The 12,510-nt window shown below is 41.4% G+C and overlaps 1 protein-coding gene across 1 annotated transcript; it reads left to right on the forward strand.

The window, feature by feature from the left end:
* Window positions 1–1,780: 1,780 nt before the first annotated feature.
* On the forward strand, window positions 1,781–11,712 carry azi2 (5-azacytidine induced 2). Its single transcript, XM_076280334.1, has 8 exons — window positions 1,781–1,921; window positions 2,867–3,086; window positions 3,616–3,732; window positions 4,016–4,115; window positions 5,017–5,150; window positions 5,806–5,867; window positions 6,865–6,995; window positions 8,704–11,712. The coding sequence occupies exons 2-8, from the start codon at window positions 2,874–2,876 to the stop codon at window positions 9,078–9,080; spliced, it is 1,134 nt and encodes a 377-aa protein (XP_076136449.1). The 5' UTR covers window positions 1,781–1,921; window positions 2,867–2,873; the 3' UTR covers window positions 9,081–11,712.
* Window positions 11,713–12,510: the final 798 nt, after the last annotated feature.

Consider the following 12,510-nt stretch of genomic DNA (forward strand, 5'->3'; position numbering starts at 1 on the left):
GCTTTTGCACTCAGAGCCGGCTCTTTTGCTGTCACCTGGTTGTCGTTGAAAAATCGAAGTTTTGATTGTGGTTTCTGCAAGCTCAATATGGATTATTGGTCAAAAGTTGAATGAACGAGTACTTACGTTCTTTCGATTTCTTACAGGTTGGGTCGTTGTTGCCCACAACACACTAGCTTTCTGCTAATGAATGACGTCATTGAAAGGCTTTTTAGAACAAATAAGTGACTCAAAAAATGTAATACTCAGCGGTCTGTATTCTCTGCCCCCTCTTTCGCATGCAACATTCAAATTTCTGGGCAAAAAATTATATCCAAGTGGGATTTGAGGGGTACAGCTCCATAGATCTCCATTCATTCTGCACTTATTCGTGAGCGCCCTCATGTGGAACCAGAAAAGGAACTACAACCAGTTCAGAAACCGGAAGTTTCCCGAGAGTGGCGGTTCTCCCCTTATTAGACTCTAGGCTTGTTCGACTTGAGGCAGATCTGTGCAGATATGACTTGATGTGATGCATGCTGGGTTGAACACAATGCATACTGGGATGGACGCAATGCTTACTGGTTAGAAATTAGGCTTGTTCGACTTGAGGCAGATCTGTGCAGATCTGACTTGATGTGATGCATGCTGGGTTGAACACAATGCATACTGGGATGGACGCAATGCTTACTGGTTAGAAATTCTGTCCGACTTCTGTCAGCCGGGGAGGGACTTACCACCGTGACACCATGTCACATGACCTTAAAATAATGCGGGAGTCTTAGCCTGCAGACAGATCTTGCAGTTGCCTTCCACGAGCTGCACGAGCTGAAACACGTCCTCATGAGTGATCAGTGATAGGGCCATTTGGGTGGAATCTCCTCATGACGATTTTGACGGGAGTCTCATGCTGCTTCCTTATGTTGGAATATGCGAAAATAAACAGAAATCGAAGGGATACCTTCTTATACGTGATTTCTGCAACAATGGTAGGCTAGCCTACTGAAAACGTTTGGATATTCTGTTTCCTGCTGGGGTAAGTCCCTCCCCGGCTGACAGAAGTCGGACAGAATTTGTAAACCAGTAAGCATTGCGTCCATCCCAGCATGCATCACATCAAGTCAGATCTGCACAGATCTGCCTCAAGTCAAACAAGCCTATTGTCTATGCTTAACTCCCTCTCAGTATCAAGTCGAAAGAGCCTATGGTAACAGCGACTTGAACTTTGACCTTTGACCTCCACAATCAAATGGGTACATCTTAGAGTCCAAGTAAACATTCATACTAAATTTGAAGCACATTCCTTGAGTTCCTGAAACATTGTGTTTACAACATTGGCACAATTAAGAGTTTAAGTTTGCACTGTGCAAGTCCAGAATGCAGCAGCTTGATCTGCACAAATGAAATAGAATGAAGCTTGGAAAAGTGCCGACTCAACACCGTAAGTACAGCCCATAATTTCTATCAAAAAGTTCTACCAAGGATATTTTTTTCCAAACCTTTGATAGAATAAAGTTTTCTTATTATTCTTGAATGAAATATGTTATGGAGAAAAACTTGTTATTGTAGCCTATACAAACCAAAGTAAGCTCGCATTTATTTTAATTATAATGAAGAAGAAAATTAAGCCTCCCAGAAAAGATAGGGTTTAAGCTAAAGGACTTTAGTCTGGGCCAGAGAATGTCAGGGTAGACGGGCTCTGTCTGGGCCAAGACGGCCAAGACAGAGAAACGAGATCATGAGCTCTTTCCGCCGGAAATAGTGAAGAAGTAATGTACTTCCTGGTTTGTGTTTTGTCAAATGACAGCTGTGGATGTGTTTAGCATTGGCAACCAAGAGCGTTAATCACTTTCGCTTTACTGAAAATTCATTTTGTGACAGGTTCATTAAAGGATGTTTGACGGTTATCATTCGTTTTACCTCTGCAAGTAACTTCCATACGGTATGTACCACAGTGGCTTTTTAACAACATGGTAGTAACAAGCTAGTATGTTATGCTAACCAGATTCCATGCGATAGTCATCACTGACTTGATTCAGTCTTTTACGTACACATTCCTGTCCACATTTCCGTATGTTATCAAGGTGTCATTGAAAATCTCCCGTAGTACCGAGTGTCACTAGCTTTTTCATTAGGAGAGAGTAGCTCGTTAATAATAGCTGAACCACAAATTTGTCAGTTAAGGTTTTCTGGGCTAACAACATGGATCTCTTTGTCCAGGGCTAGCTAGCATTGTCATCACTCTAAGGTGTGCTAGCTAATATCAGTCAGATGTCGCAGCTAGCACAACAGTCTTTGGTAGAGTGGACAATTCTGTCCACACCAATGTGAATTGCGGAATGACATTTGTCACTTCGTTAGGTCTTAGCAACAGATCTGCTCTGCTTCTGTGTTGGTAAGGTTAACCTCAAGGCTTTGCTATCCTAATGCAAAGTTACATGTAAAGTTACTTTCTCTTTCGCTTCTTGGAAGGACAAGACATGTTACATTCGTTACAAGATCGTTACATTGATTTACATTTTGGGGAAATTAATTCGCATTCAAACCACACCTATACACCATACATGATTACCCTATTTGCCAGTCTTGGTTGTAACAACAGTGTGGTAAACATCGAAGGCGATTTCAAGTTCGTAACTGACATCCCCTATTTAATGTCATTGTGTGGAATGGCATGCATTTAAAGCGACATCCACTAGTAGAAACACAGTGGGTTATTCATACAAATCATGACAAAATGACTAAACTACTGGCATAGAGGGTTTATTAGAATGGATCGCGTTAGTTAATGGTTGGGGGTCTAGGTCCAGTTCACTGTCTTATTTGGAATAGTCTGTGTAAGCAACATGTTTTTTTAATGACTTGAGAAATGTTTTACTCACTTCAGCTTTGTCATGGAGCCCCTTGCAGTGGATGATGACATCTGCATCCTAAAGCATGAAACCTATGGGCCGGTGGAGAGCCCTGTGTCGGTATGTGCAGGGGACGAGTCTGTGGCCTCCCACTTCGCCCTCGTCACAGCCTACGAGGACATCAAGAAGCGCCTGCGGGATGCGGAGCGAGAGAATTCGCTCCTACGCAAGAGAGTCAAACAGCTGGAAGATAAGGTTAGAACAAAGTGGCGAGACACTCAGTGTGGGCCTACCACGCATGCTGATTGCCTAGTAACGGGTACGCTGGGGTCTTTTGTCGCTCCGTCTGGCATGCTTGTTTATGTGTGGAGCGCTTTGAGGTGCACTCTGTTGCATGAAAAATGCGCTTTAGAAATAAATACTTACTTACTTACTTATTTACTTACTCTGTGTGTTTTTGATTTAATAGTTTATAGTTCAGTTTTGTGGGGCATATTTAGCACAAGAAGTCAGATAGGTATGAAGGTATGAAACACCCTCTATGCATCTTCTACAAATACTGAGAATGCTTCTAAGTTGATTCCCAGAAGTGCTGCTAGTGCCTTGATCTCATACTTTACTGTGCAGATATTACTCCTTAGCTGGTAGTCGCTCCTTTAAAATGGTGTCATGGTTTCAGTCACAGTCCATCATTTTACAGGCACGTGGCATGTAATGTAAACATTCATAGGTCATGTATGTTTGCTCATTTTCCTTGATGTTGTTTCTTTTTCTCTGCTGACAGATGTTCAAGCCTGAGGCTCCCTCAACAGAAGGACCACAGTATGTGAACAAGGCGTTCAGTGCATACCGGGGGATTTACATTGAGAAGGAGGACTTGCAGATGGAGCTAAACAAATTGGTATAACCCTGGATTTACTCTACCTATTAAATAAATGACAAACACAAGAAACTAGTCTTTAGTGTGTGTTTAGACACTTTTCTTTGCCACACATGACAACATGACACGTAAATGTGTATATTCAGTAATTCAAAGGAACTGGAACTGCTAAGACAGCCGGATTTATTTATATCTGTGTGTGTGTGTGTGTGTGTGTGTGTGTGTGTGTGTGTGTTGTCTCATTTTGGTCCCAGCCACATCTCTTTCATGTCTTACATACCATCTCTTTGTCTGCCTCGATCAGATAAAGGAGAAGAGCGAGAGCGAGAAGCAGCTGAATGACCAGCTACAGGCCAAAGAGCTGGAGCTGCTGCAGCTGAGGTCGGAGCTGGAGACCAGCCAGGGTCAGTGGCCAGTGTCCGCCTAGGGCCCTAATTTAAATGCTCGGCAAAGTGCAAAGTCAGTCTATGAGTAAAGTTCTCGTGCATGAACTAAAACCGTTATGAGCCATGTGGCGGCTTTTAGCTGACCCAACAATGCTTGTGCTTCAGATCTTGCTAATGACATTAAAATTGCAAATAGAAAGAGGTGGGAAAAGTCCAGCTTCAGAAAGTGAAAGTCCTACCACACATCTGTGCCAACCATTCACTTAAACAAGTTGATTCTAATTAGCACAACTCTTAAGCAAGGTAGAGTAGAGACTTTCTAATGAGGAGACACAGCAGTCAAAAAATCCTCTATAGAAAGGCATGGGGTTAGTTCGTAACGCCAATATGGCAGTTGTCTACACATATCCCACCCCATCTGCGGCCAAGTTGACATGTGAATACATCGTGCCAATCATGTGATGTGTTGTGAATACATTGTACCAATCATGTGTCGTGATCTCATCACTGGAGCGAGGCTGGTGTTATGAAGACTTGTGCACGCGCAATTCTGCTCGAAATAGATGCCTGATAAGTGCCCAAAATACATTTTTGGGTAGAACAGCTAATTGGTGAGATCACCTGTTTTAAATGCACAGGTAGAACCAATACATGGTTTGATTTTTACTTTCTGAAGCTGGACTTTTCCACCTCTGCAAATAGATTTTGAGTAGCTTTGAAGCTAGCTTTAGTTAGACTTTGCACTTAGCTCAGCATTTAAATTCTGGCCCCCAGACTTTTAGATCTAAAACCACTCAAATCGTCACAGGATGGGGCCCATTTTTTTAAACAAAATGCTCCTTTCTTGATATGGAACTAATGTGTTTGCAATATATAGATGAATTAAGTCTGGTTTGTTGTTCTTGTACATCCCCTGCAGTAATGAAAAGCTTGAAGAATGCACCCGACTACTGGGAGGTGGATAAAGTCAACAGTGAGCTGAAGATTCACACACTCCAGGAGGAGCTGGAGAGGACGCAGCTGGAGTGCAGGCGGCTGCAGGAGAAAAGCCAGGTGAGAAAATAGACCCCCTTGTTTGTTTTCCTGTTTATTTGTGGTTTTTTTTTGTTTGTTTGTTTGTTTTCTTTCTTTCAGAATGTCAAACAATGTCATATATGTGGAGCAAACTTGTAAGGCTTTAAATAAGAAATCAGTGGAAACTGATGTGTGAGTGCCTCTCACATAATGACATTTATGCCCTGACGTTTTAAGGCTTGCACAGTTTTTAACTCTGGGTACATTCAGACTTGGCTTCTTTTTTGAAGAGAAGTTGTGCAGACCGCTTTTTCAGTTTTTAAAAAAAATCTGCCATCATTTTTATTCCAAAAAGCATCCAGAGCTTTTTTTTTTGGTTATCCGCTTGTGATTGGCCAGCTGACAAAAAAAAAACAGTGTGACGTAGAGCATTTTACCGCTAGAAGTTGAACATTTCGCAACTTTAAAAACAGCTCTGAGCTGCAGAAAAGGATGCTTGTGGTCGCGTTTTAAAAGAAGCCGAGGACTTTTTTGAAAACACGGTGTACTCCATGGGATTATAATGTAAAACGGATGCCGGCAGTTGCGAAAAATACGCCTAGTCTGAACGTACCTTTACTTTAGTGTTTTTCAAATGTGTACACTTTGCGCAGACAGTATTTGATCGGTGCTGTTTTTGCCTCTCTGCCAACAGAGCAGCGCTGGTAAATCGACCACTGATTGTGATCAGATTGAAGAGGGCCCATCTAACAACAGGTGAGGCATTTGCTTGACTTCACCTGTTCATGGAGTCATATAGATGGTTATGTCTGTAGTATACTATGTGGTCATACATGTGTGGTCATGTGTGTGTAGTGCTGTATGTGTTTGACTGTTGTTTACCATGCAGGTAGGGTGATGAACCACAAGAGGGAGCTATGACATAAATTTAAATCAGCATGGCAGATTTTTCTGTATTTTCTTCTTTTAGGATTATGAGCAGTTTGAAGTAATTTATTGGCATAAGATTACTATGTACATTTCCACATTTGCATGTCGCCTAAATTATGTCACTGTTTTGGTCAGAGTAAGCATCCTTTCTAATTTGTGCAGACATCTGATCTGTCGTGAAAGTTGGAGAAGAAGGGGAAGGAGGGAGGAAAGTGGGGAATCCATCAAATAGCTTCAATAAGTTACATCTGAAACAAACTCATCTGAACCAGATGAAAGTAAACAATAACTTTAGTACGCAATGCAGTTAGCAATATCAATCACACCACAAATGGCTTCCAAACACAGCACATTTCATTCATAATATTGTTAATGCGTGTAGTCTCACATATCTTTTTTTCTCACCCAGGACGCCATAAGATAGAACCGCCACTGGTTTGTTTAGTAGTTTGATGGGAATAATGTCTTGTAAATAATGATCTTGTAATTGATGTTCTATAAATAAACCCCCCAAAAAAAGTCAGTTTTTTAAGTTGTTAATTGTTACCCAGTGAACCAGTTTGTGTCTTTCAATATGAGTCTGTGTTTAGTGATAGTCTAGTGATTAGCTAGAATTAAAGATCTGCCTCCCGTGCTTGCAGTAACCACTTTTTCTCCACTGGATGGCACTGCAAATCCTTTTGTCTGCTCTAGGAAGCTCCAATAATGATATGGCATTTGCGCTGTGTATCTTTCAAATTAGACTACATTTGCACAACTACAGGTGTTTGTCACTAACCGTTAAGACCATGATTTACTGAATCTGTCTTTATTCTCCCTACAGGGAGTCGTGTGTTATGAAGTCATATGCAGACCTGTGCAGTGAGATGTCCCACCTGCATTCGGTTTTAAAATCACAGTCTGAACTGCTGAAGACACTCCAAGAAAAACCTATTCTGCAAGCAAACAAAAGAGGTTTCTATCACACTATCATCACGTTGGATGTTTAGAGCGCAAAACCAGCCTTTTTGTTGTCATTGTTGTTGTTTAGTTTTATTTTATAGGAAATGATTTGTTAAAGTTTTAATAAGCTGCATTGTCTTAATTTTTGTGTCTGACACTTTGGTTTGGCAACACTTCCCATGTACACACTTTTGAATTAGCAGTGTGAACCCGAGTCAGAAAAAAGGAAGTCCCTTTTCTTCTCTTCGCTTGTATTGTGACCAAGTGGTTTGAATTCAACCCAGCCACAATTACTCTCACTTCTCACACTTTAACTTAATCGTGCCTAAATTGACTCCTGTGTTTAAATTTATATCCAAAATGACTACCAGCTCTGAAAGAGAAGTACTATACAAAACTGCTCTGATATCTCAGTTTCCCATTTTTCACTGCAGCCACTGGGCCATGCAGTATTAATATCTGGTCTATATCATAAAAAAATACAATACAAAAAAATCTGATTCCTTCTCTATCTCCCGTCTATTATGTAGGTCCTGCTGATACCATTCAATCTGTTTGTTAGTACGCCTGTAATGACATCAGTGGATAGGCAAGAGGTGTAAATTAGAACTAGCAGGGGGAAAAAAAACACATTGGCTTCATATTTATTCCAGCAAATTTGTGAGTAGGTTCCTATGCCTCTGACAGGCAGCTTGTGTGGTACAAGATGGAATGCTTGATATGTATTTATTCTGAGATATAGAATATCCCTTCTCCTCTGGGAGTTGGACTTCATAATCTTCTGCACGCGCCCACCTCACCCCCACCCCACCCCACCCCTGCCCCCCTCTTCTAAAATGAGACTGATGTGCTCAGAGAAGAGGAAGATAGATGAATGCAATTGGGGGGTGGATGAAGTTACTCGGCAGAGGACAAAGAGAGACAGCAATGTGTTGAGAATGCTAATTTCTGTGTGTATATATGAATTGATGGTTTCTTACGTCTAGCTTAGTAATAGTAGAAAATGCGGCGAAGGTGAAGGTAACCGTACAGAGATCCTTTCTGGAGGCCAGGTGTCGCTGTCATTCTGCAGAATCCACGGACTACAGACAGTTTTAGTTATGACATTTTGTTGAGAATAGGTTCCCCGAGTTAAACGTCTCAATGAGCTGTGAGTTCCTGTGGGTCGTGTTGGAGGAGCAGTGGGGGACTCGTGAAGGAAAGCTTGAGGTGTGACTCTGATCCAGGGATCTCTCTCTCTCTCACACACACACACACACATACTCACTCTCTCTCTCGCTGTGTCTCTCTCACACTCAACTCTCCACCATTTCCCATCAGAAAGAGCCAATTAGTTCCATAAGCCTTTGGGACTTTCTCCATCTGTTTTTGTGCCACATTTTTAGCTTCATCTAGGCTTTTACCCTGTCCTCTTTTATTCATCGCTACAGCAGCATCCAACATTGAAATAGACTATCTTTCCATTTCAGTTTGTATGCATGCACATAGACAATCTGATGTTAAGTTGATTTGTCATGCCAATCACTTGTGATTTTGTTTGGCCTTGAACCTGAAAGATTGGGTGACTGAATTGCAAAGTGCAGAGCAACTTCTCTGATATGCGCGATTAAAACTGTTGGAATATAATGTTGGGACTAACCAATAACATCAGGTCTAAGTTAAAGTGCCATTTAGTTTCACATCATAACAATATGTGTAATGTTTTTATTGCCCCAATCAGCTGCCTCCACTGTGCCCGTGCAGTGTCTGGACGATGTGGAGAAGACCCAGACGGTGAGGGTCACCGTGCCTCGCCCCCCCAGTGCCCCTCCGCTCCCTTCCAGCGCCGGTCGCCCCTGTCCCCCTGCTGGAAGCCCCACCGCGGCGCCCCCTGTCCTTCTGGAGGGCCTGCGGGAGGACTGCTGGCAGAGGCCGTGCCCCATCCCCCGGCCCGCTCCACTGGGCAGCCCGGCAGTGACGCTGCCACCGCCCCAGCGCATGAGCTCCCTGGAGGACAGCTCCTGGTCCATCCCCAGCCCGCCCAGGCCCGCTGATGCCCTTTTCTGGGAAGGCACCAAGCCCAAGAGTACCACTGCTGACTGGGCCAAGCCTTACTGAGAGGCCATGGCCCCCGTGGCCAACCACCCACCAACATGCCCCCCACTCCCATTTTAGAGACACCCAGCCTGCCTTAAGATCTTCACCTCTTTGAACTCCCAGAACTATTAGGGAAGACATACCTCTGACACTCTGAACTTTAAGCCCCCCCCCACCCCCACCCCCAACCACACACACACACACACACACACACACCTGCACCTCTAACCATCCCAAACTGTCTCACCCTGCTTCTTGGTCTCCCACTCTGGGGCAAAAAGTGACGGCTTTGTAGAACTTGAAAATGACAAGAAATCTCACACACCAAAGGGCAGCAAGTTTGAGAGGACTGTGGATTTTTCAGTGCTGACAGTGAGGACATAGAGGTGAATGTGTGCGTCAGTGTGTATATCTGTGTGTGTGTGTGTTTAAGAGAGAGTATGGATGCGTTTTTACACTACTGTTCAAGTGTTTGGGGTCTCTTACAAATTCCCCTTCCACTCCGTGGCTCTTGCATAGTATGGAGCTGTACTTTGTGTCTCTGGAGCCAGTTTCTTCCAATCACAGGACAGTCAAACACTGACCACATGGTGTGGCATAGCATTGAAAACATGTGACGGCCTTCTTTCTTCAAGATTCCTTTTATCCCGTAGAAATGTACTAAATTACTGCCACAATGCACCTTAGATTAGCCTGTCCATAACACTTTTTTTGTTCTTTTTTTCAGAGGAAAACTAGCCATTTCCTACCAATATAGTCATTTACAACATTAACAATGTTTACATTGTATTTCTGATTGATGGAGTGTTATTTAAATTGCCAAAAAAAGCTTTTCCCCTAAAAACAAGGACATTTCTGAGAGACCCCAAACTTTTGAATAGTAGTGTTTGTGTGCACACTTTCACGTGTGCATCACTGTGTGTAAATACTGTATGTATGTATGTGTGTGTAAAATATTTGTTTCCATACATTGTAATGATGGCTACTTCTTAATAACCATTTCTGTGTGGACTCAAAGGGAAAAGCTCTCCTATCTGCTGTTAAAAAAAAGAAATGTAGGAATCTCTGAACTCTTGCCAATTAATAGGCTACATACGTATACCTACTTCTGGTCATCTTGATCAGATACTAGAAAAGACACAAGCATATCTAAAACTATATCTGAAACCCCAGAATGGTTTTAATGGTTTACTTTCCTTGAGGACATCAATTAGAGATGACTCCAGGCTACTGACTAACAGCAGCTCCAACATGAACCTTTCTGTGAGTTCAGTTAGCAAGTGTCTTTAATGTCCACAACCATTATGGAGCTCAAATGTTAAAGATGAAGATGAATGTTTCCTGAAGGGAGATATTTATGAAAGTCTCAACAAACGCAGTTAGTCTTGATCATGAATATCGTCATCTTTGAATTGTTCATGAAAGTGTTGTAGGTCCAGCCCTGAGCAAACTCATCTGAACCAGATGATTTAAGTAATATTTTAGAAAATACAAGCTGACCCCTTTTGAAAAGCTGTGGAAACAAAAATGCTTTTTCCTGGCAAAGTTTCCGATCTACACTGACAAAATATCACTGGATATTTGGGAAAGAAAGATGGAAATCAAGTGGTTTCTCCCTATAATAATGTACATTTTAATTTATTTGTATTCTTTTGTGAAGAAATGCACAAACTGTTGTTTTTATCAGCAACAATATCAATAGTGAATATGTGAATTGATTCAAGACAATTGTTTAAAGAACCCTGCTGTGTGACGGGTTGTAAAAGGGACAGAGCAGTGTAACGACTGACCACTGTAGAAAGTGTGATGTGCCTACAGTGGCCCGTAACAAAGATAGTACTTATATATGTGAAGGTCTGTGGTGTGTTATTGAAGGTATGGTATTGATTTGTCTGTTCTTTTTCTTTTTGTTTCTTTATCTGACTTTCTTTGCTGCTCTGAAATCACCATTTGAAATGCACAAATGAACATATTGTATGTTCAGTGTAGTGTAAAGGATACAATTATTTACTCACAAATGACATGTGATGCATGTTAGGCCTCATTACATACAAACTACAAATTATCACATAAATGGTGACCATGGTGTATAAAAAAAATCTCTAAATTGAAGCTAGGAATTTGTTGGCTCTGTACAGCCCATCATTTATAAACTCCTCTGCAGCCTCATTGTCTGTCAACTAGTCTATTAAACCATCTTTTCAAATTGTCATGGCATGGCAGTTAGACTTACAATTTGTCCCTAAAACCATTGCTTTACTGAGGCTGAGTAGCAGGGTATGTGGGCTTATTTTGGAGACAGAAAGTTGGCTGCCCATACAGACACTGAAATCATGCATCGCCACCAAAGTTATTATCATTCCGGCAAGCAAATTCACCTCTTGTGATTGGAGTTCTCTCTTCTAGTCAGAAATGTATGAAGCACTGGCTGCAGTTGAAAATATTACCATTTATATTCAGTTCAAGATGAAGTCAAAGGAGGACCTTTTTTTGTTTGTTTTTTTACAGTAACAGCAGTAAAATATACAATATTCTTGCAAAAGATTTGCAAACCAAAATGCAATGTACAGTAGATAAGGATTATTATATTTTAGGATTACCACTCCGGAGACTTTGTAAATATGATTTAAATTAAATAAATGAATGAATGTCAGCATGTTTTTTGCAGTCCTTTCACAACATGAAACAAATGCCTTTTTTATAGACTAATATAATTTGTTTATATATTATCTAACCCTTAATATTGCATCGTTGAGTAGAACATAGAACATATTACATTAAAAGTACAGTCACCGATTGCACAGAAAGTCATGTATTTGTTTATATTTAGATTTATAAGCAGACGTTTTTGTTCAAAATAACGTACACTATATTCTAACCAAGGACCAAACGAAATACACCAGAGAGGTAGCTTACCCCTCCCTTCAGTATTCCTAAAGAAACTCCACACAGGATTCCGTTTCTGTTTAAGGGACAGGCTGTGCCTACTTTGTTTGTTTCCAGTTTTCAGAGCCTGGGCTGCCTACTGAGACCGTTTTTTTTTTACAGTGTACTCACAGAATGGCCAGCTAGTAGGTCATGAGAAGATGATTGCTGAATGTGACAAAATATGTTATGGGCTTGAAATCGCATACGATCACTGACTGAACCTTTAACACAAACATTTACATTTATTTACTGTAAGGCAAATGTCAGGTGCGTGGGGAAAATTGAAACTGAAAATTCATCTGTAAGTTGAAAGGAAATGCCTCAGACGACCCCCAGTCAATACAGCATCTCTTAGCTCATGTCTGAAAGCTGCCAGCTGTTTGTTTGTTTTCTTTTGTTGTGGTAGGGTGATGATCAAAAACGGCCCATCTCTCACGTTTACTCACAAACAATACAATGAGAGCCCACAGGTCAGGTGTACTTGTGTACGTAACTAACATTCTGGTCAGCACTTGCAATTCAA

This window comes from Alosa pseudoharengus, unplaced genomic scaffold (assembly GCF_046254945.1).
Source record: "Alosa pseudoharengus isolate Yale_2024_CS ecotype anadromous, Long Island Sound unplaced genomic scaffold, YU_APseudo_1.1 YU_APseudo_1.1_scf_12, whole genome shotgun sequence".
NCBI lineage: Eukaryota > Metazoa > Chordata > Actinopteri > Clupeiformes > Clupeidae > Alosa > Alosa pseudoharengus.

Bases quoted from the DNA above. Each gene is read 5' to 3' on its own strand.
- azi2 (XM_076280334.1), top strand. From the start codon at position 2,874: ATGGAGCCCCTTGCAGTGGATGATGACATCTGCATCCTAAAGCATGAA. The intron at 3,733-4,015 runs GTATAACCCTGG...TGCCTCGATCAG, and splicing joins AGATGGAGCTAAACAAATTG to ATAAAGGAGAAGAGCGAGAG. The intron at 5,151-5,805 runs GTGAGAAAATAG...CTCTGCCAACAG, and splicing joins GGCTGCAGGAGAAAAGCCAG to AGCAGCGCTGGTAAATCGAC.